At 49.3% G+C, this 20868-nt stretch overlaps 7 protein-coding genes across 7 annotated transcripts; 6 read left to right on the top strand and 1 right to left on the bottom strand.

Annotated features, from left to right (window-relative positions):
* Positions 1 to 1326: 1326 nt before the first annotated feature.
* Positions 1327 to 3302, top strand: FPRO_09546 (putative ROD1-O-dinitrobenzene,calcium and zinc resistance protein; the record flags this gene model as incomplete). Its single annotated transcript, XM_031232949.1, has 4 exons — positions 1327 to 1391; positions 1451 to 1594; positions 1658 to 2420; positions 2475 to 3302. 4 exons carry the CDS (start codon positions 1327 to 1329, stop codon positions 3300 to 3302), a joined length of 1800 nt encoding a protein of 599 aa, XP_031082835.1.
* A 1885-nt stretch (positions 3303 to 5187) lies between these two features.
* Positions 5188 to 6801, top strand: FPRO_09545 (uncharacterized protein; the record flags this gene model as incomplete). The annotated part of the gene is made up of 3 exons (XM_031232948.1): positions 5188 to 5283; positions 5374 to 5499; positions 5575 to 6801. The coding sequence occupies 3 exons, from the start codon at positions 5188 to 5190 to the stop codon at positions 6799 to 6801; spliced, it is 1449 nt and encodes a 482-aa protein (XP_031082834.1).
* Positions 6802 to 9088: 2287 nt separating this feature from the next.
* On the top strand, positions 9089 to 10016 carry FPRO_09544 (uncharacterized protein; the record flags this gene model as incomplete). The annotated part of the gene is made up of 3 exons (XM_031232947.1): positions 9089 to 9207; positions 9311 to 9694; positions 9752 to 10016. 3 exons carry the CDS (start codon positions 9089 to 9091, stop codon positions 10014 to 10016), a joined length of 768 nt encoding a protein of 255 aa, XP_031082833.1.
* A 2208-nt stretch (positions 10017 to 12224) lies between these two features.
* Positions 12225 to 13556, top strand: FPRO_09543 (uncharacterized protein; the record flags this gene model as incomplete). The annotated part of the gene is made up of 5 exons (XM_031232946.1): positions 12225 to 12243; positions 12299 to 12438; positions 12488 to 12522; positions 12575 to 12624; positions 12682 to 13556. The coding sequence occupies 5 exons, from the start codon at positions 12225 to 12227 to the stop codon at positions 13554 to 13556; spliced, it is 1119 nt and encodes a 372-aa protein (XP_031082832.1).
* An 827-nt stretch (positions 13557 to 14383) lies between these two features.
* Positions 14384 to 15132, bottom strand: FPRO_09542 (putative RIB3-3,4-dihydroxy-2-butanone 4-phosphate synthase; the record flags this gene model as incomplete). The annotated part of the gene is made up of 2 exons (XM_031232945.1): positions 14384 to 15015; positions 15072 to 15132. 2 exons carry the CDS (start codon positions 15130 to 15132, stop codon positions 14384 to 14386), a joined length of 693 nt encoding a protein of 230 aa, XP_031082831.1.
* Positions 15133 to 16187: 1055 nt separating this feature from the next.
* On the top strand, positions 16188 to 17099 carry FPRO_09541 (putative COQ3-enzyme of ubiquinone (coenzyme Q) biosynthesis; the record flags this gene model as incomplete). Its single annotated transcript, XM_031232944.1, has 1 exon — positions 16188 to 17099. One exon carries the CDS (start codon positions 16188 to 16190, stop codon positions 17097 to 17099), a length of 912 nt encoding a protein of 303 aa, XP_031082830.1.
* A 1356-nt stretch (positions 17100 to 18455) lies between these two features.
* FPRO_09540 (uncharacterized protein) lies at positions 18456 to 20543 on the top strand (the record flags this gene model as incomplete). The annotated part of the gene is made up of 2 exons (XM_031232943.1): positions 18456 to 18914; positions 18972 to 20543. The coding sequence occupies 2 exons, from the start codon at positions 18456 to 18458 to the stop codon at positions 20541 to 20543; spliced, it is 2031 nt and encodes a 676-aa protein (XP_031082829.1).
* Between the last annotated feature and the right edge of the window lie 325 nt (positions 20544 to 20868).

The following is a 20868-nucleotide window of genomic DNA, read 5'->3' as shown; positions in this document are numbered from 1 at the left end:
GCATCGTTGTTGAGTGAGTGTCTTGCGTGCTCTGGCCTAACCACAGTGGTTCTCGCTAGTAAGACAAACGAGGCCGAGACAATTTACAACAAGCAGCCTGGTCTTTTAGGGCCCTCTTATCGGCGATGAAAGACCGCGATACATTACCTATCTCAAATTTGATGTCCAAGGCGGCTTGTTGACGTTTCGTCGTTTCCCGTTTCCTCCGGCCCGCCAACATCCGACGCCCGCTCACCATCGCAACCTTCCGGCACGTACGATGTACGAAGAGATGATACATGACACTTGCAGCCAGATCAGCAGGGCAGACCTGTCCTGTACCGTAATTACCGTTACAGCACAGCTCCTTTGCTGCGTCAACCGCGCCATGTCGGCTTTGTGTACGGTAACTGTGCTGAAGCTGTCGGCAGGGCAGAACAGGCCTTGTTATCAGTTATCACTACCTCAAAGAGGCTTGGACCATGCCCTAAACGACGGCATTGCAGGGGTCGTATCACTGAACGGAGTGATTGCTTGATCTGCCTGGGTCCAGTCTGTTCCTGTCTCTGGGAGAGGATATCCGGCTGGTCATGATCAAAGTCAGAGAGATGCATACATCGAATGTCATGCTCATCTTTTCTATTCTTTCTAACTCCTTTTCCTTTTCCCATGATCGTTTTTCAGGATTCTCACGCATTTCAAGCTCCACACCCCTACGACTGTAAAAGAAGGATCATTGTCGCCCCCGATTTCTGCTGTCCCATCTAACTTGTTCCGTCTCCTTGTTGCCCGCCGCCTCTCCATCATACCCATATCTTTTTTCATACAAGCCAGGTTCATCTGAATGAGAAATCTTTAGTGAGACCGACACGGTGGGCGTCTTATCAGAACAGGACCCTCTTTTTCAACTTTTACATATCGCATCAAATCGCAATCCTGACTCCACCAAACGCCGCGCCGCTTGATCTGCTCTGCTTCGCGCTATCGTCTTGTCGCCTCCCATTGAATGGAACTTCCACACTCAACCCTTGTTTAACCTGACCCTCGTGGGTTTGGACTTTTCCTGATCTCACAGCCCCACTCAACTTTTCTAGAGGCTGTACCGTATCCACACATCCCGCCAACTCGTGCGTGGCTTGCGCTGTTGTAGCTCGTCACCTTGCGCATTCGCTCGACTTAACTTAGCCGTGATCCTAAATAAAAGCGTTCCGTCTCCTCCAATTTATTCTTCTTTTCCTTCTAGTTCCCCTTCTTGGCATATCATCAGTCAATTCCCCATCCTGCCCCCCCCCCTCCCATGCTGCTTTGCAGCAAATCACAACCACTTATACGACACAATACGTTATCATGCCGTCCTTTAAGCCCTTCGCTTCAGTGACGGGGCGTAACTCATATAGTCTTTTCGATATTCGGTATGATGATCCTCAACTAACTTGACTCATACTACTTACTAACTGCGCCTATTGTTCAGCCTAGACAGCGATTTTATTGTCTTCCGTGGAAGTGACCACGAATCATCTGGTCAAGTTCTCAAAGGCACATTAGTCTTGTGTCTACAAACATCCCTGAAAATCGAAGATGTTAGACTGCGACTCGTAGGAACTCTGCGCCATACGTAAGTTCTATGACTCGACTTGAAGGCCAACTTCTCTAGAGGACAGCAACTGACTTTCTGCAGCTGGGCTGATCCTAGAGGAAGCGCTCCCGGTGTTTCGGGCCAAAAGGTTGACAAGACGCAAACGATACTCGAGCACCGATGGGCGCCTTTTGTCGGCACGCACGGCAAGAGCATGACGCTCCCCGCCGGGAACTACGAATGGCCGTTCGAATACATGCTTCCCGGCAACATGGCTGAGAGTGTCGAGGGCATTCCCGAAGCATCTATCACATACAGACTCAGGGCAACCGTCGGACGCGGAAAACTTGCATACGATCTGCACGCCAACAAACACCTTCGAATCATCCGAACATTAGAGCCAGGCGCCCTGGAATTCCTCCATGCCATGAGTGTTGAGAACATCTGGCCCAACAAGGTTGACTACTCAATCATCATCCCCCAAAAGGCCGTAGTGTTTGGCGGCTTGGTCACAATGGAGATGCGATTCACACCCTTACTCAAAGGGCTCGAGCTGGGCGATATCACGGCACGGTTGATGGAAGTTCGCGAGTGCTATGTCCAAGGATCTGGCTCAGGTTATGGTACTAAGGAGCACCGAACAGAGCGTGAGGTCTCGATGTGGAAGTTCCAGGTTTCGAGAGAAGAGCACTGGCAAGATATGATTGAGGATACTGGCCAAGAAGGCTGGGCGGTCACCAAAAAGCTTAACCTACCCAAGAGACTTCGCCAGTGCGTTCAAGATCTGAACCATCACGGTATTAAGGTCCGTCACAAAATTAAGCTGACCGTTGCGCTTTGCAATCCCGATGGTCATATTTCTGAGGTAAGATGATGTTCGGATGCATAATGATTTCTGGTACACTAACATTTCTCGCAGCTTCGAGCAACACTTCCTGTATCAATTTTTATCTCACCCAACATGCCTCTCGACGAGGAGGGTAATCTCGTTGATCAGTCACCAACCACACCCAACAACGAGCGAGAACTTTCGACGATTGCTCCCCCCGGATATGGAGAGCATGTTCTTGATCAGTTGTATGAGGACGTTGACGTTAGCGGTTTCCAGACGCCCGGCTTTCAGTCAGGCGTCAGCAGTCCCTTCTATGCACAGTCACGAGCAGGCTCGAATGAAAACCTCGCAGCGCTTGCCCACAGCCTACCTGTCGCACCCGCTGCACTGTCATCTCGATTGGCCGATGTATCGCTGGACCCTTCTCGAAGAACGACATCTTCCACGTCTTTGGGCTCGCTAGGCACGCCTGGTTTCATGTCCCCCACGTCTGCACCCCAAGGCCCAGCTCCGAGATCGGAACCTGCGACCGCAGCACTCACCAGAAGCAACAGTTCCGAAGACTCATCACGCAACTCTGCTGAACACATCGATCTCGATGTCTCCGATTTGACTGAACTCAACAAGGTCCCTAGCTATCAGACAGCTGTCAAAACCCCAGCTCGCTCGCGTGCTGGTACTGGGGACCTGCTTCTGCCAGATTATCAGACGGCACTCAGCGCTCCCAGGACACCCCCTGCTACGGATTACCCAGCAGATCCTCTGGGCACGATATCCGAGGACCAGGACGGTGAGGATCATACTCTGCATATATCGCGCCCTTCCAGTTGGATTGGTAATGGCCGCGCTTACACGGATGATGCTTCAACCTACCGAAGGATGCATCCCTCGCAGAACCGTAATCAAGTTGTCTAGATGGGCGGCTTGACTCATCTTTTGTTTCTTTGTTTTGGCATGACCATCACTTGATTGGATATGTTTCATAAGCCTCGTAGGGCTTGCCGGCGTTTATGTGTCATCAATTACGTGTGGCTTCGAATCATGGGAATTATAGACAAGGCGTACTTTTGGTGACGAGCTCTTTGCTCGGATGATATCTGCACAATACTGGGCCCAGAACAATGCATAGGGAAAACGACGGATGAAGGATGACACATGTATAATTAATACCCTTGAAGGATATGATAGCAAAGAAGAATGATGAACAATGTGTTCAAGGCATATTCAGACTGGCTAATGACCAGTGAATCCCTTACCATGAAGTTGATATGGAATTGCAGAAACTGATATCTTGAGATGGTGAATGGTTACTATTTGTCGACAATGACATAGGGGGGGGCGCTTGCGACTTGGTGGCGAGTGAACGAAATTCTTCGGTACTCGGTGACATCCGAGCAAAAGCTTGTTGGACTGTTTAGTGCGTAGGATTAGCTCGATCTACCGGCGATGGTGGTGGTGTGTCGGCGCAACTGTATCGAGAGGGATTGGAGGAACTTATATGGGTTTGGTGAAGAAGAGGGAGTTTTGGTGATGGGGACTTGCTGAGGACAATTTGTGCCTATAGGAGGTTCTATTTCGTACTTGATAGAATTGATTTCCAGGAAAGTCAAATAGTAGCAGTATTATGATCAAGATATTGATATCTCGAGAGAGGGAGCCGAGGCCAAGCATTGAGATGGACATACGATTTGTTGCATCTATACCAAGCTTGTGCTAGTCGTGGTGTCGGTGCGACACAAGCTCAAGGGACCGCGTCCAGAGTTTGCGGTAGTTGAAGGGCGATTGACGTCATAAGCTGAGATATCAACGAGGGTCTGGTGATGGTTCAACTTGGTGTTCATGGTAATCTCGACCTACTGTGACTGTGGGGGCTCAGGGGATAGATTGACTTGCCGCTAGTGATTGGATTGCCGGAGGTTTGATATACATAGAGTGATCAGCTTGAAGAAAAGGAGAATGAGCATCTGCTACGGTTAGTGCTGGTGGTGATCCTTGGATAGCTGAAACTGGGACTTTTGAGGGTATACAGAGTGTAAGTATTGCATGATCTGTTGTAGCATGTACCACTTGAAGGACTCAGCTACCTTACGCTACGGAGTACATCAAGAGGACATACTTTTGAGGCTTCAAATTGGCATTCTAATGTTTGAGCTCTTTAAAACAGGATATCGAAGGGGCTAACTCGTACTAAAATACATTTCGGTCGTGCCTACCTATTCTCACAGACTTAGCACGGTAGACCACCTACCTATATTCTACCTGCCTACCTTCTGTTGGTTGGCCTCTTTTATTAGCGCTGGGCCTTCAGCTCTTCATGGCTTGTCTCAACAACCCCTCCCTCCCTCCCAACTAAGCGACTGGCCTGAATCTCGACGTCATATGAGCTCTCCTGGCGATCATCTCCAAGTTGTACATACTGTACAGCGCATTATTTATCCACGACGTCAACATTAGCCTGATGATCTAACTTTTAGTTCATTGTCTCCCGCCAAGAAAACCAGGAACTGATTAGTATTCAACCTCTTCCTATTCCATACAAATAAATAACCCTGTGATCTTCCCCCATTTTGACCCCTGCAAAGAGCATCAGAAAAGAAGCTCATAACCCTTGACTGTGATACCCTTCCCCTCCTTGGCTCCTCCCTCCCTCCCTGTCTGCCAAGCTTGGACAGTGAAATCTAATCTCAACTCTCCAATTCAAATCCATATCCATAACCCATATAATCCTACCTACACATCGTCCATCGCCCCCTTGGATACCCCCAGCTATAACAAAACTCTTAATATCTCATCACCCAACATGGCTTCACCTACAACAACCGATCTGCCCTCGAGGGCTACTACTGGCTTTAGCACCGTCAGCGAAGATGCCATTCCCGAAGTTGATCCCTCAAGCGTATGTCACCTGAGGTCTCCATGTACAACATGCGCTACAGAACGAGCGCGCAACTTTGGAAGAGATCTGAGCTGACCTCTTTGTGAATAGACTGCCGGTTTGCTCGCTGAGCGACTCCAGGCATGGAAACATGCCGTTGGCTACATAGAGGAGTATATGAAGGCCATGGAGAAGATCCACGGCCACCACGCCAAAGAATATGAGCGGGCGCTCAAGGTGAGCTTAATTCAATTCCAATTCTAACTTCCCATCACTTCAGTAGACCTTGGTCACTAACTCGAGGCAAAACAGGCCATCAACAACCCCCTCAAAGAGGGCCACCACTTCGACCAGAGCCTGGGTGGCGTCGCAGGATTCTTCGAGAACATGCGCTCCAACACGCAGTCACTCATCAACACCAACATCGAAACCGAAAAGAGCATCAAGGGCTCTGTCCTCCCCGTCCTCGAACGCTTGCATAAGGAGATCAAGCACAAGGCCAAGGAGCTCGCCCATGGCGCTGAGAAGGGCGCAAAGGAGGTTGACAAGGCTCGCAACACCACCCAGAAGCAGATAGAGCTGCTTGGGCAACATGCGGCTTCTTTCGATTCTGCTGGTGGCCATCTCAACAGCCACGACGACCCTTATGTCGTCTACCGCGGTGTCCTGCACCGCCTGAACAGCCAGGTCATTGCCGAGAACAACCACCGAAATGACCTGATTGCCGTCCAGAACAACTTCCAGAGCTTCGAGGCCCACATCATTGAGGTTGTCCAGCAGGCCATGGAGGCCTTCACACAACTTGCGGGTGGCCAGGCTGACAAGACACGCGCTCTGTATAACGACCAGCTCGCGGTCATCCAACGTGTCACCCCTGACTTTGAGTGGAATGCCTTCAAGGCCCGCAGCGCCGACCGCCTTGTCGACCCCAACGAGCCCGCCCGCTCTGTTGACGCGATCCAGTTCCCCAACATGGATCACGTTGCGACCAAGGCTCTGATCGAGGGTTCCCTGGAGCGCAAGTCGCGCAACAAGCTATCTTGGGGCTACTCGACAGGCTACTACGTGGTCACGCCCTCCAAGTTCCTCCATGAGTTTAAGGATTCGGATAACAACCGCCAGGACCCTAAGCCGGAGCTTTCCATCTACCTCCCCGACGCCGTCATTGGCACTGTCCAGGGCGAGAAGTTCAGCGTCAAGGGCAAGGACAAGTCCAAGACCATGAGCAGCAAGCTCACCGGATCAACCGAGCTCAACTTCAAGGCGCACACAGCTGCCGATGCTCAGAAATGGTTCCAGGTTCTCGCAGAATGTGGAAAGAGTACAGCTCCTTTGAGCACCGGCTCCAGCCCTGCTGGATCTACGCCCACATCGCCCAACCCTCAGGTCACGGCTGACCCCATTGACGCAAAGGTTCAGTCTCCCGTTACTCCTGTGACTCCTGCTACTGAGCACGGCGCTCAAGAGGCTGGTATTGTCGGCGGCGAGGCTCCTGTAGCCGCTCCAGCGGCAGCTGAAAAGAAGGAGACGGCAATCTAGAGAGAGGCCTGAATGAGGCGGACGAAGGGTGACAGACATTACGTCGGAGGCCCTGCACAATAGATTTTAACGGGCGGAGTTTCTCTATACCCAGTCCTGCACACACAGGCAACAACTGTTTTTTTCGTCTCTTGATTTGACTGTGGTTCAAAGTGAGGCTGGCAGCGGCAAGGACGTTATATCGTTTGGCGAGGATGCCGTTGACGTGGTTTTTGGTGGTTTGCGACGAAGATGGTTGAAAAGAGCAAGTCCAGACTCATGATTTTGATATTTGGAATCTGTCCTTGTTGCCTTGATTGTTATCGGTGGCTTGGATTGCGGAAGGAAGAAATTAATGCGGATGTGCGATGTGAGTCGTTGTCAATTGGCTTATGCTTCTATACCTACCTACTAAGCCTGTATTCAAATCATATTATACCGTTTCATTTCTACACTTTGTCTTCACAGCGATCAATGTAATAATCATAATCTACCCAAGGTACCGTCCCTTAGGGCAAACGGACGTGGTCAGCTGTGTTTCCCATTCCTCATCACCTGGACGATGTCCTACTGCGCTCATATGTGTTAATGGGATTGAAAAGACTATCCTTGACTGTGATGCCGTGATTGAGATGCGGCAGATATCACCGTGCATTACCAATCACAAGGCACGGCTTGTGTATATGCCATCTCGTAGAAGCTCAGCTGAATGGGTATGCATGTTCCTCTGTGCGAGAGTAAGCATGGCTGACAAAGTGTATTCTTGGCAGTATCATCACAGAACGCGACGATATCGATGCATTATCGTGGAGATGCGAACCAGTGGCTGTGAGAAACTACGTGACGACGACAAGGTAGAACAAGTGCAACTGACGCGAGGATGTACGGTATGTACTGATATAAGAGACCGATCGATGACAGAAATGAGGCGAACAATGCACAACATCATATGTACACACACACACAGAGAGAGAGAGAGGGGGGGGGGGAGGGAGAGAGCAGTCTAGTCTTGTCCTTCCGCTGGGTATGTTACACCTATCATGTCTTGGTTGCCAATCGTTTCGGCTATCCGAGGCTGGGTATAAAGCCATTTGGTTGGTTGTACAGACTAAACAGGGCGAGTTCTGGAAGCCACGCGCTTGGATGCCTCGAAGCTCCGAGACGAAGATGAAGAAGAAGGGTGGGCAGCCGAGGCGATCGATCTGATGCAGGGATTGGAGCTATAGCTGTAAGGCTCACGGAAGTGAATATAAGACGCAGTTTGATGGCTAGTACGTACTTGTATATGAGTTGTCATTCCAGGGCATGGTTCCTGTAAGCATTGGATATTACAAGATATGCATGACTTGGTCTATTTCTTTTTCTCTTTTTCTCTTTTCCTTTTTTAAACAGTTGAGTCATCAAGAAGTTGATAGTCCATCACAACTGTGTGTGTGTGTGTGTTGGGTGTGTAGGCGGGCGGAATAACACAGATGAATGAGGCTGAAGGACGAACTATCTGCCTAATTCCTCACACCCTCTTCCAACTCCCTCCCTCTCCTGCTCTCTCATCGGGCAAATCCAAGGACGCAGTCGTTTCAGAGCAAGCGTAGCACAAGCGTCAAGTACATTCATTCATTATCTCCTGGTCTCGTCATCCAAATGCAAAGACCGTCCATTATGAGCTTACCTACCTACCTACCTACCTACCTATACAAGGCACAGTTGAAAAAGGACTTGCACAAGTCCGCCCTGCTTTATACACCAACAGGAATTGCGAGTTCAACCGCTTTCACATAGTTTTTATTCATCACCAAGTGTCTGCCTCGCGCGGACGCCTTAAACGCCTCTTCATTGTGCGGGCTCTGACAGACTTGCTGTGAAAAGAGTACTGCAACACAAGTACCGAATCAGGCTCCGACAAGCAACTAAAAAAGATGATAGAAGACCTGTAGATTGGCTTGGCCCCCCCTTATTCAATGGCCTTCCTTGTCCTCCTCCATTAGTTTCGTTTCCATTGCGTCTCCATATCCTGGGAAGGTTATACAGAACTTCCCGTCACCCTCAGCTTCAACCATCCTCAGAACCTCTAACCTACAGCAGCATCACAAAGGCCCAATTTACCTACCAATAAGGGAAGACTCGTGTGCCACTGATTTGTATACCTCGATGCTCGTCAACCCTGTTCCTGCTGCCAAAGCCTTCATTGTCCCGGGCTAGGAGCAAGAGACATCGGACACAAACAACACTTGGCAATCCAAAGGCCAAACCCATCACTTCAACCAACACCCATCAAAAAAGCATCAAAACAATCCAATTCGCAGCCAAAATGATGGCCAAGCCGTGGAACGAATACCAAGGCACTATCACCAAGTTGTACATCAAGGAGGGTAGAACACTCAAGGATGTCCGCGACATTATGAAGTTGAAGTACAACTTTGACGCTTCGTGAGTTTACTCCCTCTTTCCCCTGAGGCACAGCTCGTGCTGGTCTTGAACATACGAAACGCTGTAAGATCTTGACTGTCTTGCTGACTGCCATCCGTCACAGAATCCGCTCATATCGACAGCATTTTGATATCTGGGGAGTAGGCAAGTATACTTGCAAGAAACGAGAAGAGCGCCGTCGCCGATCCGTAAACAACGGTCTGTCTCTCTCCCCATCACAGTCTCTTGCAGACGTCATTATAAAACAAGAAGATGCAAGCTCGCCGGCTTCTTCCTCAGGCTCCAGCTCTGTAAGCCGACGCTCATCAGAGCAGAAACCTCTGCCTGTGCTGAAGCAGCCCATCCTCTACCCAAGCTTTTTCCAGGACCAGATGCGGTCTCAAGACGATGCACAGGCAAAGATTGATGCTCCCCGAGCACCGTTGTGGGAGGGCCTGGATATAGACTCGCTCCGCGGTTCCCAGACCGCTCAAGCCATGTTGCCATCGTGCGTATATCCCTCCGCCTAGTGCCCTGAACCAAATCACTGACATGGCGTGTGCAGAATCATGCCAATCCAGTCTTATAATGAGGCTTCGAGCTGGCCAGTGCCCCGAGGCTCGTCATCGTATCTCAACAGTCCTCCCCAGTCCTTTGACCGACCACACTTTGAGAGTATGGTCCCGCGGTATGTACCTGACCAGCCGCTGTACCCTCGTGACGCTGGACTCCGGTCGGGCTTGCGAGCTCCAGACTTGTCTGTGGGCAGACCAAACCCAGGGGATCTGCTTCACCACATGGTTGGCTATCACGGCGTAGCACAGGGGTAGAACATGTGTAGATGACAGGCAGTAAGGACGAATTCGACTAACACGATCTTTCTGGGGACGGGACACGTTCAATGATAGAGGGGAACATCGTCGGGTCACACTCCTTTCAAAACGTTGGTTCAGCAGCTGGGACAAACAGGTCATCTTGAAATGTCTCATATTAAATATATACGTTATCCTATCATGGATATTATTCTAGCTTGTTTCCACTTACCGATATCCTCAATTGGTTTCATTGATTTCATTCTTACTTCGTGATAAGGCGTGAAGGAATCAAGCTGGCCTCTATCCTTGGGGTGGTACGAGACAAAGCATGCTACAGCTTGTCGCTTGACAAGTTGGTCATCCAAGGTGCGGCGAGGCAACTAGCCACACCATCTACGACAGCACTCTTTGAAAACGCATTGACTATAAACCTTGGAAGTCATGTTAGCGACTTGTCCAGAAATGCGTTGATGAACATCAAAAGAGGAATGCAATAGGTAATTCAGGGTAAGGTGCCTTGTCACAGGCGTTATCGTCAAAGCAATATGGCTACGTTGACCGTCGTGATATTGTAACATCATTGAAGAGCGACTGAGGAAACAGAAGACAAGAGAAAACTAACCTGGTGCTGTAGTCAAGCCCACAGCGAAATGAGGAGAAAAGTTGAGTATGCTTTCGAAATGTCAGTCGATATCGCTGAAAAGACTGCATTGACGTGTCGTGAAGCATCTCGATCAGGGGATAAATGAATTGTCGTCGTAGCGTGAGCTCGGACATATGCTTGTCGTTTTCATTTTGGATCATCATAGAGATGATGTGAAATGTGAATGCAGGGGCGAGTCGGCTACTCACGTCTTCATTATCTGAGAATTGGTTAGCACAAGTCGCCTAGTGCTTGCGAGCAAATTTGCAAAAGAATCGCGTGTCAGGAAATGCATGAATGGTAAAGTAAGATTGTGTCTGCATCGAAAACTCGTATAAGACTCGTCATCTAAAGGGTTCATCAGGAAGCGAGGATGCTGCTGAAATGTGTGAAAGTTTACTTACGGTTTTAGAAAACCAGAGAAATCTGAATGTTAAGATTGAATAGCAAGGTACTAGCACTTGAGGTAGGTTAGCCTCAATGGCCCGAAAACATCCAGCAAGTGAAGGTAGATGGTGACGAGTCAGTGGGCGAGGTTTTCTAGGCCTGCCGCAAAGTGGCTTTTCTTGCTCATGTGGTATGATTCGGAGCCCAGTGCCGCTTCATCATGAAAGGTCGGGTGCGGGTCGAGATGAGATATCGCATACCTTGCTAGTCAAGTCTTTTTTCAGGTCAGCGCAAGCTACTACATGCATGACAACAAGTGTGCAGGAGGAGTCTCAATCAGAAATAGCCATTTTATATCGTCAAAGAAGAACTCAGCCGGTAATTTCCAGCGTATATTGTAAAAGAAATGATCATCACGAGAGATGGTGTGGGATGGGAGACGCTATAGATGAACGTACCATTTCAGCCCATATCGGGCGTAGGGGAAAGCTTGAGCATTCTCGCAATGATCCACCGCTTGGTGATGAAGGAGCTATTCAAAGGTCAGCGCACGTTCAGAAATTGCAAAGTGCAAAAGCGAAAGCGAGATCGAAGTCTTTTCAGACTGACGTGTAAAAAAAGAGGTTTCATTCCATTTAGGTCAAAGACTCTAGTTTGCGGTGTAAGGTGTCATCAGGAAGAAAGAAGTAGCCGCGCAAGATATTGCGCCATCTAGAACATACCTCAGCTTGAATGATTGTTTGTTTTTGTGTTGTTGAAAAAAACTGAAGAAGCTTGGAGGAGCGAAAGTTTTTGTAGAGAAAAAGCTCGGACGAAAGTTGCAATGTGGGGAGCACGGGCCCTTATTCTTCCGCCGCCGCATCTCCCTAGCAAAGCAGAAGTATAATGTTCGGCGACGAACGTCGATTAAGAAACGGTCCACATCAAGAAAACTCAGTGGAAAATTGGATCTTTTCGACTGGGTTTAAGATTGCAGCTCTCGAAATGCAAGGACTCTTGTGGAGTAAAAACAATTGTGCTTTGAAATCTAGGGAGGCTGGTGAACCAATTGAGGACCGACCCTGATCCTCGATTGCCATCACGTGATATCGCGTTCATGCTCACGCGCCTTTCGCGAAATCGAGTCTGTGACGTTATCACTTCCTTCATACCGCCCGTAGACACAATATATCAACCTTTTATCGTATAGAAAGATGCCTGAGATCGCAGAAGGTCCGTTTGAGATTTGATTTCCGAGATGAAGATCCCAATGCTGAGCCTGAAACAGTTGCCCGTATCGTCCATTTCCTACGCCATCATGTAGTAGGGAAACACATCGTATCCGCTTCTGCAATAGATGACAAGAATGTGTTTGGCAAGGTTGGTACAAGTGGTGAGGAAGTAGAAACTGCTTTGAAGGGGAAGAAGGTTAGGAATTGCCTGCTACTACTCGCGTTCATCATGCTCAACATTATAGATTGTTTCTGCAGGAAGCCAGGGGAAATACTTCTGGTGAGCCAACTTACAGTGTTATTTCAGGACCAACCCAACTTACCAACAATAGGATAACCCTCGACAAACCTCCGCATCTAGTAATGCATTTTGGAATGACAGGTAACCAAGCCTCGCAAGAAACGAAAATAACGAAATAATACTAAATCAGAGGGACAGGTTGGATGCACATCAAGGATGAACAGACAGCATATACCAACTACTATAAGAAGATGAAGGAGGGTGAGCATGATCAATGGCCGCCCAAGTTCTGGAAGTTCCAGTTCAAGACCGAGGGTTCAGAAGTAGCCTTCACGGACGCGCGTAGGTTTGGTCGGGTGCGACTTGTCGACTGTCCCGGGGACCAGATAAGGAAGCATTCGCCTCTGGTAGAGAACGGACCGGATCCAGTTGTCGACCTTGATCGTTTCACCGAGGACTACTTGCGCTCCAAGATGCGAGCCCGCCATGTCCCTATCAAGGCCCTCTTGCTAGACCAAGCGATGATCAGCGGAATTGGTAATTGGGTGGCCGACGAAACACTGTACCAAGCTAAGCTTCACCCTGAGCAATATTGCAACGAATTCAACGATGCTCAAATCGCCACCCTCTATGAAATGATCCGCTATGTGTGTCAAACAGCCGTCGATAAACTGGGAGACTCAGACGAATTCCCCGAACACTGGCTCTTCAACTATAGATGGGGCAAGGGCGCAAAGGGTGCAGCGGCCAAGCTACCAAATGGCGAAAAGCTGGCTTTCATTACAGTTGGCGGACGGACAAGTTGCTATGCGCCCGGTGTACAGAAGAAGACAGGAAATACAGCTCCCGGCATCAAAGAGGAGCCTCTCGAAGAAAAGGCCAAAATTAAACCTCCCAAGAAGTCAAGGAATAAGTCACCAGAGGCAGCCGAAGAAAACATTCAGCCTCCAAAGAAGAAGCGCACAAAGGCTACCAAGAAGGAGATGAATGGAGACGCTGTAAAGACAGAAGAGGCTGCCGAGGGAACCCTGCCGGATCTCGGACGACGAAGATCCACCCGCCTCAGGAAGTAGATGCCTACCTAGTCTTGGCTTTAAGAATGCAAAGGATGAGTAGCTAAATGGTCGAGCTGGTCTGCCCTGGTTTTGTGTAGGAGTTTGGGTCATTGAAAATTTTGTGTTCTTGTAGTGCGTATCTTGGTTGCTGCCCGCCATGGGTTGTTTGCTCCTTGAGAAAAATTGAATCCAGTCCAGGACCAATTCCAAAATATTATAAGAGCGCGGAGTTCTTAAGTGTCTGTTTGCGTTGGGTTCTCCTTTCTCACACTTGGTTAGTTGTGTACCTAACTTGAGATAACCAGGTATCATTTCATTCCAAGTAAATGCTCATCGCAAGTTCAATCGCGTTAAGTCTCATCACGCTTACTTTCACACCACATGAAGTCTTACAAAGATGTGGCCTGGCGCAGGGCAGATATAGGAGAGTCGACCGAGCCACCCAAACTCTAAGGAGCATGAGATTCCATTAACACGAACTGGAACTGCATAAACTAATGACAAAACTCAGATATAATCTGGACCTGAAGCTGCCACAAATTACCTAGTAGTTAGCAACGCCAGCTTACAAGCCAGGAACAAGCATGGGTGAGAGGAGGGATATCTTTTTCGTTGTCTTTTCAACCGCCACTTTTCGGGACGCCATAAAACCCAGTCTATGCCAAAATACCCCCTAGGAATCCAGAAACAGATGCAAGAATACAGGAACCAACTGAAGGTGGTATCGTCAACCATCAACCGCCCTGTGGATATGTGTGAACATGAATCAAGTAGAACAACCAGCCACTCGCCCGCCACATTCCCAACACATTCTCCTAATAACCATTTCCTATGATAATGCCGGTTTAGTTGCCATTGGCCTCGAGCTTTCCCTCAGTCTTCTCGATGTAGGCGACCAAATCAGCAATGGTGCAGACCTTCAAACCCCACTTTCGGGCGAAAGTGATACAATCCTCGCCTCTCAACATGCCGTGGTTATGACGAAGGGCCTGGCCAGGGGTTTCCTCGCCGACGTCAACGATTTCGCAAATAACCGCGGCATGGGCCTTGCCAGCTAGTCGGCAGAAGTCAACAGCAGCCTCGGTATGACCCGGCCGCTGTCTGACACCACCAGGGCGGGATCGCAGAGGAAGGACATGGCCTGGACGGCGGAAGCTATCAGGGCGTGCGTTGGGGTCGGCGAGCGTGCGGCAGGCTAGAGCGCGGTCGCGAGCACTGATTCCGGTTGAGACGGAAGGGTCGGCTGAGTCAACTGAGATGGTGTAGGCGGTACCTCGAAGGTCCTGGTTGTTGGGGACCATCTGAGGGAGGTCGAGAGAGGTAGTGATAGTGGGGGAGAGAGGAGCGCAGACGTAGCCGGAGGAGTGGTGGATGAGGAAACCCATCTTCTCGGTTGTAACATCTTCAGCAGCAATGATCAAGTCGGCTTCGTTTTCTCGTGAAGGGTCATCGAGCACGACGAGGAATTCTCCATTTCCTGCCACAATCAATGTTAGCATAGTGACACATGAGGCAGGGACAGAAACCACGTACGGAAAGCCTCGATAGACTCAGGGATTGAGTCAAACTTGTTCTGGGGAATTGTTGCGGGCATCTTGGAGGTGTAATAGGGAATAATGGTAGAGGAATTGGACAGTGCAAGGTATTGAGTGTTGAGCAACAATTGGATTTCCAAAGAGGATGCTTGGCTTCTCGACCTCGGCTTCTGACTGTGAATGCGACGTTTGCGACGGGACGCACGAGGAGAGCGGGTTCGGAGGCGGAGACGGAAGCGGGCAGCGGCACGCGGGGGTTGATGAAGGGTCAAGGAGGGGAACGGGAACTGCTTTTTTTTTTACTGGGGACGTTGATATGGAAGCCGATTAGGTGATTGTTAAGCACCAAGTAGAGGTTGAGTAAGCAAATAATTGATTGATTGATTGAGTGAGTGAGTAATGATTCAGGCGATGGAGAGCGAACTGCAACTATCAAATATGCTCGGATACGGCATTTGATTCTCGCATCGCATGATTCAGACAGAACCTTTTTCTCCAAAGCAAGCCAAGCCCCGCTCCGCAGTCCGGTCTTAATCACAGCCGCGCGGTGAATTTCCCGCTCGCTTCCTTACGATCGAGCCCGGCTTATCCGGTCTAAGTAAGCCTAAATCCCATGAGGACCTACTCGAATACCGAGTTACTTTACCTTCGGAGCCATTGGTTGTGAACCCGCGGTGCATCGTCGACACTGATGGGCTCACATGTCAATGCATTGGTGATTTGAAAGGGGTCTTTACTTGATCGGGCAGTTCGGGTCGTATTCTTCTGATTGTGATTGGTCAGTTCTGACTCCCTCATTATGTCAGCTTTGTTAAAGACGTTGTTGGACTAAGGAATTGCGAAGCATCAGTCAGCGAAAGACGACAGAAATTCTTGGACTTTGATACTGCAGTAGTGGAACCGATGGCGGAACCGTCCGAGTGCACCCTGCAATCGAATTGAATCTTGTCATCGTTGACTTTTTTTCCAGGGTCCATCGAGACTATCTTATCTCACTTGGCTTGCAGCTTTGTCATCGGCTCATCGATCCTCGCATCATCCACACCTTACCCATTCCATTACCACCTACCAACCAAACCGTGACCACTTTCACTTCACCTCCGAGCCTCCAAATATGCCGGCTCCGTCCCGGCCGGCGGGTGCCCTCTTCCGCAACCTCGCCCGATCAAGTCGGCGGCCTTTCGCCCTCCCATTGCCGGCGAGCCATACCATCGCAGTCTCTATTACGACATTACCAACACCTCGATGGCACTCCACGTCCTCGTCCAACTCGTCGCAGAATTTCTCATCTGTCAACCCCGATGAGGTCTCACACTTCAATGCGCTCGCCGCCGACTGGTGGGATCCTCATGGCTCCTCCCGGCTACTTCATCTCATGAACCCTTTACGTCATGACTTCATCCGCACTTGTCACCGCACCGACCCCGATTCTCCTACTCGAGACCTGACATTCCTTGATATTGGCTGCGGCGGCGGTATCTTTGCCGAAAGTGCAGCTCGTTTACCGACTACCAGGCATGTCACTGCTATCGATCCCACCCCTGAAGTACTCGCTGTAGCACGTTCACACGCTCGCAAAGATCCTGGTCTCCGCTTCAAGCTCGAATATCGGCAAACGTCAATAGAAAATCTTCCTATTCCTGCGACACCACAAGAGGCCTACGATGTGGTCTCGTTGTTCGAGGTTATCGAGCATATCGATGCTCCAGGCGCATTCCTGGAAAAGGTGCGCCCCTTTGTCAAACCTGGGGGGTGGCTTGTTATGAGCACCATCGCGCGGACGTGGATGAGTTGGTTTACCACCAACTTCATGGCCGAGGACGTTCTAGGTATTGTACCCAAGGGTACACACGACTGGAACAAGTATCTCAACGAAGAGGAGTTGCGAACTTTCCTCGCCGGTCGAGGCTGGAGTCACCCAATGGTGCAGGGCGTAATATATGTCCCTGGGCTCGGCTGGAAGCAGGTCGACGGCAGTGAAAAGGTAGGCAACTACTTCTTTGCTGTGCGTAAATCCGAAGCCTGATAGGTAGGCTTGGTTCAGATGTGTATGATTCATGTGCTATACGGTTACACAAAAGTTGAGAGGTCGCAAATGATCAAATAACAGTCAACTGTAATATAGTGTGGGATGATTAGGTAGTTCGCCAGCTGAAAGGCTCTTACTATGTAAAGTATAATCCGATCGGGGATTTGTTAACTATCGAATTGGCATGATTCTAAGGAGGATCCGTAAAGCTCTTGTAACAGGGCATGCGTTATGGGAGGAATAAACTTGGTCCTACTAGAGTCTACCACTGGATATTTTGGTTGGCGAGACTATTCTCTTCGCTCAGCTTACCTATTGTAGAAAAGAGCGTACTTGCTGTAAGGCTGGGGAGTTGTTGTCGTTTGCATACCTAGGTACTCCGTAGTCAGTCAGAACTAGCAAGTTCTAATGTCGGAATGTGCACCACCGAACCAGTAACATCTCAAGGCATGTTGCGGCTGTGCGAGCTGATACAGCTCCATGCTCCTGGATCACCCTACCACTAATAAGGATTTACAGCTTACTGGGTATATGATCCTTGGCGTAACAGGTTTTCGCGTTGCACATCAACTCGTACAAAACAAACAGTACCTCTCGTTGAACATCGGGTATCTATCTGGCGATTTTGTTCCGAGCAACAGCGAATCGAATCTAAAAGACATCCATCAGAAGGTCTTCACATGTTTTGATATCCTTGACCGGACAATTACGAGGTACGGTACTGTACGTACATACAGCCACCCGAGACAACCCCGCCCACTAAGATCCAATGCCTTAGCCGAGAGCGCCAGGGCAGACTCCGCTAATTAAGAGGGCTGACAGAGTCCAAAACGCCCTATGATCAACCTCCAATACAGTGCAAGACCTGGTTCATGGCAGTACCTACCTAGGTAGCTAGGGCAGAAACGAGGAGTCAGTGGCTGCCCCGTAACTGCAGCTGCAACGGTTCCTCCACTCCCGTCAGAATGGAACCCACTTGACCTGGGCTCCTCCTGGATTGATCGGCCTTTTCCTCTTTCTCCTAGCTACCTACATCAAATTCAAGGTACCATTTCTAATAATGACTGTCGTTCGTTGACAACTATCCCAGTGTTTCTATTTCATTGTCTATCAGTCGTTTATTTCCAAAGCAGCCCGTCTTTTGTTTTGTTTTGTTTTTGTCTCGGCATCTCTTGTCTCAATCAATCGCTCGTTGGTGTCTTGCTTGACTTGACTGGTCTCGCCCTTTAGTTATTGTCTTGCTATGGGTTTGATTATTTGTTGGATGACGACGACTCCTACCGTACCCTCTCACCACTCTTGAAATACCTGGTCGCTGCATTGCTACGAAACCTCACCTCTTCCTCCGCCGCTATGGCGGTTCATCGCCTCATTTATTCGCCTCTTTATATACGGTTTTTTGTTGTTTCTACCTTGATCTCTCTATCCTTCGCACAATTCATCCCTAGCTCTGATGCTAAGGCGCGTAACCTCACAGTCGTTCGTTCACCAGCAAACCGGGATGTGACTGTCTCTTATAAAACTCCCGAAGGCGTCTGTTCTTCAGCATTCGACTCTCAAAAGCAGTACACAGGTTGGGTGTCGGTCCCCGGGGATTATCCAACCAATCTCTTCTTTTGGTTTGTTGAGGCTCGTGAGCGGACTGACAGTCTCACTATCTGGCTCAATGGAGGACCAGGATCCAGTTCACTCTATGGTTTCTTCACCGGCAACGGGCCTTGTGAAGTTGTCGAAAAGGGTTTAAATGAATATGAGACGCTTGTGCGAGAATGGGGCTGGGATCGAGCCTCTAACATGCTCTTTATCGATCAGGTAGGTAAACCTCGAGTATCCTCGCCAACTCACAAGAGCTCATGTGCACTTTTCTAGCCCAACCAAGTCGGCTTTTCATACGATACGCCTACCGACGGCACAATAAACTTTCTCAGTCAAAATGTTACTGAGCCTCCAGTGTCCTACCCTGAGCTTCCAGAATGGCTCGTTCGCAATGGCACTTTCAGTTCCAACAATGGAAACTTTACTGCCAATACTACTGAGACCGCTGCCATGGCCGTTTGGCATATGGTCCAGGGCTTCTTGACCACGTTCCCACAATACCAGCCTGCCTCGCGTTCTCGCAACAGCTCACTTGGCATTAATCTCTTTGCCGAAAGTTATGGTGGTCGCTACGGCCCTATCTTCGCGGAAACCTTTGTACAGCAAAACGCTCGCCGAGAGAGTGGGGAGTTACCACGCAATTCAACCATTGACGTTCATCTCAGTTCTCTCGGCATCGTCAATGGTTGCGTTGACATGGAGATTCAAGTACCTTACTATCCAACATTTGCCAGTGACAATACATATGGCTATAAAGCTTTATCTGATAGCGACGCCAAGTTTAATCTCGACAAGTTCTCTGCTGAAGGCGGCTGTCGCGATCTTCTTCAGAAATGCGCCACCGATGCATCAGTCAGTGATCCCGAGGGCGAGGGGAACGAGGAATCTATCAATCAGATCTGCTTTGAGGCTCAAAGTAGCTGCAATGACATTCAAAACGCCTACTCTAGTTCAGGTCGTGGCTGGTATGATCTTGCTGCGCCCCTAGCCGACCCTTTTCCACCTATGACATTCTTGGAATACCTCAACCAAGACGCTGTGCGACAAGCTATCGGTTCTCCTATCAACTTTACAATGACCAACATAAATGTCAATCTCGAGTTCCAATCCACGGGCGATCAGGCGCGTGGCGGCAATATCGCCCGTCTAGCTTCTCTCCTCAATTCAGGAGTACGGATTGCCCTGATATACGGAGATCGTGACTATATATGCAATTGGCTTGGTGGAGAAGCTGTTTCGCAAAGCCTGGCCAGCGAAGCAGGCGGTGAATACAGCATTCGGTTTCCTGACGCTGGATACGCACCCATCATTGTCAATGAGTCGTACATTGGTGGTGTTGTTCGTCAGTTCGGCAACCTGTCCTTCAGTCGTGTTTACCAAGCAGGCCACGCTGTGCCTGCTTATCAGCCTGAGACTGCCTTTCAGATTTTTGCTCGTATAATCCTGGGCACTTCGATTTCTACTGGCAAGGACATTGATACCGCCACGTATAATACCACAGGCGATGCCAATGCGACCCATACTGAAGATCTTCCTAAGCAACTGAATCCTACGTGCTACGTTCGGAACTTCCAAGGCAGTTGCGATGAGGGCGCCCAGGAACTAGTCAAGGATGACAAAGGGACTGTGGTTAATGGCATACTGTATACCTCGAAGGAAGATTGGCCGCTGCAAGCAGAAACGACGGAGACACCAACAACATCAACTTCAGATCCCAGCTCAACATCGGATATGACCGGTGTATATACAGCAACCGAAACACCTGATGCTGCAGCATGGAACCCGCCCAATTCAGGGCTAGTGGTTGCCATTGCTGGCATATTGGTATTGCAGGCTGTTGCATGAGCTCCCCAAGTCTGAGGGAACACTGTATTGTTTGTTGCACCTGCGCAGCACGAGCAGAGATCATTGTTATAGAAAAATCATGGCGTTATCCCCCAAGGTTTTGTGGGTAATGGTAATTAGCACCGGTTGGAAAAGCATCGCATTGGAATACTTCTTATTTGGATAAGGCGCGTTGAGCCAAATAGCATAGGGGGTACTGAAAAACTCGAGATACCCTACATTGTCGTATATATAATATCTATAGAGTTAAATATAGCACATCCTGGAATGCGCTCTTGTCTTCGAGTCCTATGATTCTCTTGGGCCGTTCTGTTCTTCAATTTTC

Source organism: Fusarium proliferatum (genome assembly GCF_900067095.1).
Source record: "Fusarium proliferatum ET1 genome assembly, contig: FPRO_scaffold006, whole genome shotgun sequence".
NCBI lineage: Eukaryota > Fungi > Ascomycota > Sordariomycetes > Hypocreales > Nectriaceae > Fusarium > Fusarium proliferatum.
The sequence above is the reverse complement of the archived record's forward strand: the minus strand, read 5'-3'. Positions and strand labels throughout refer to the sequence as shown.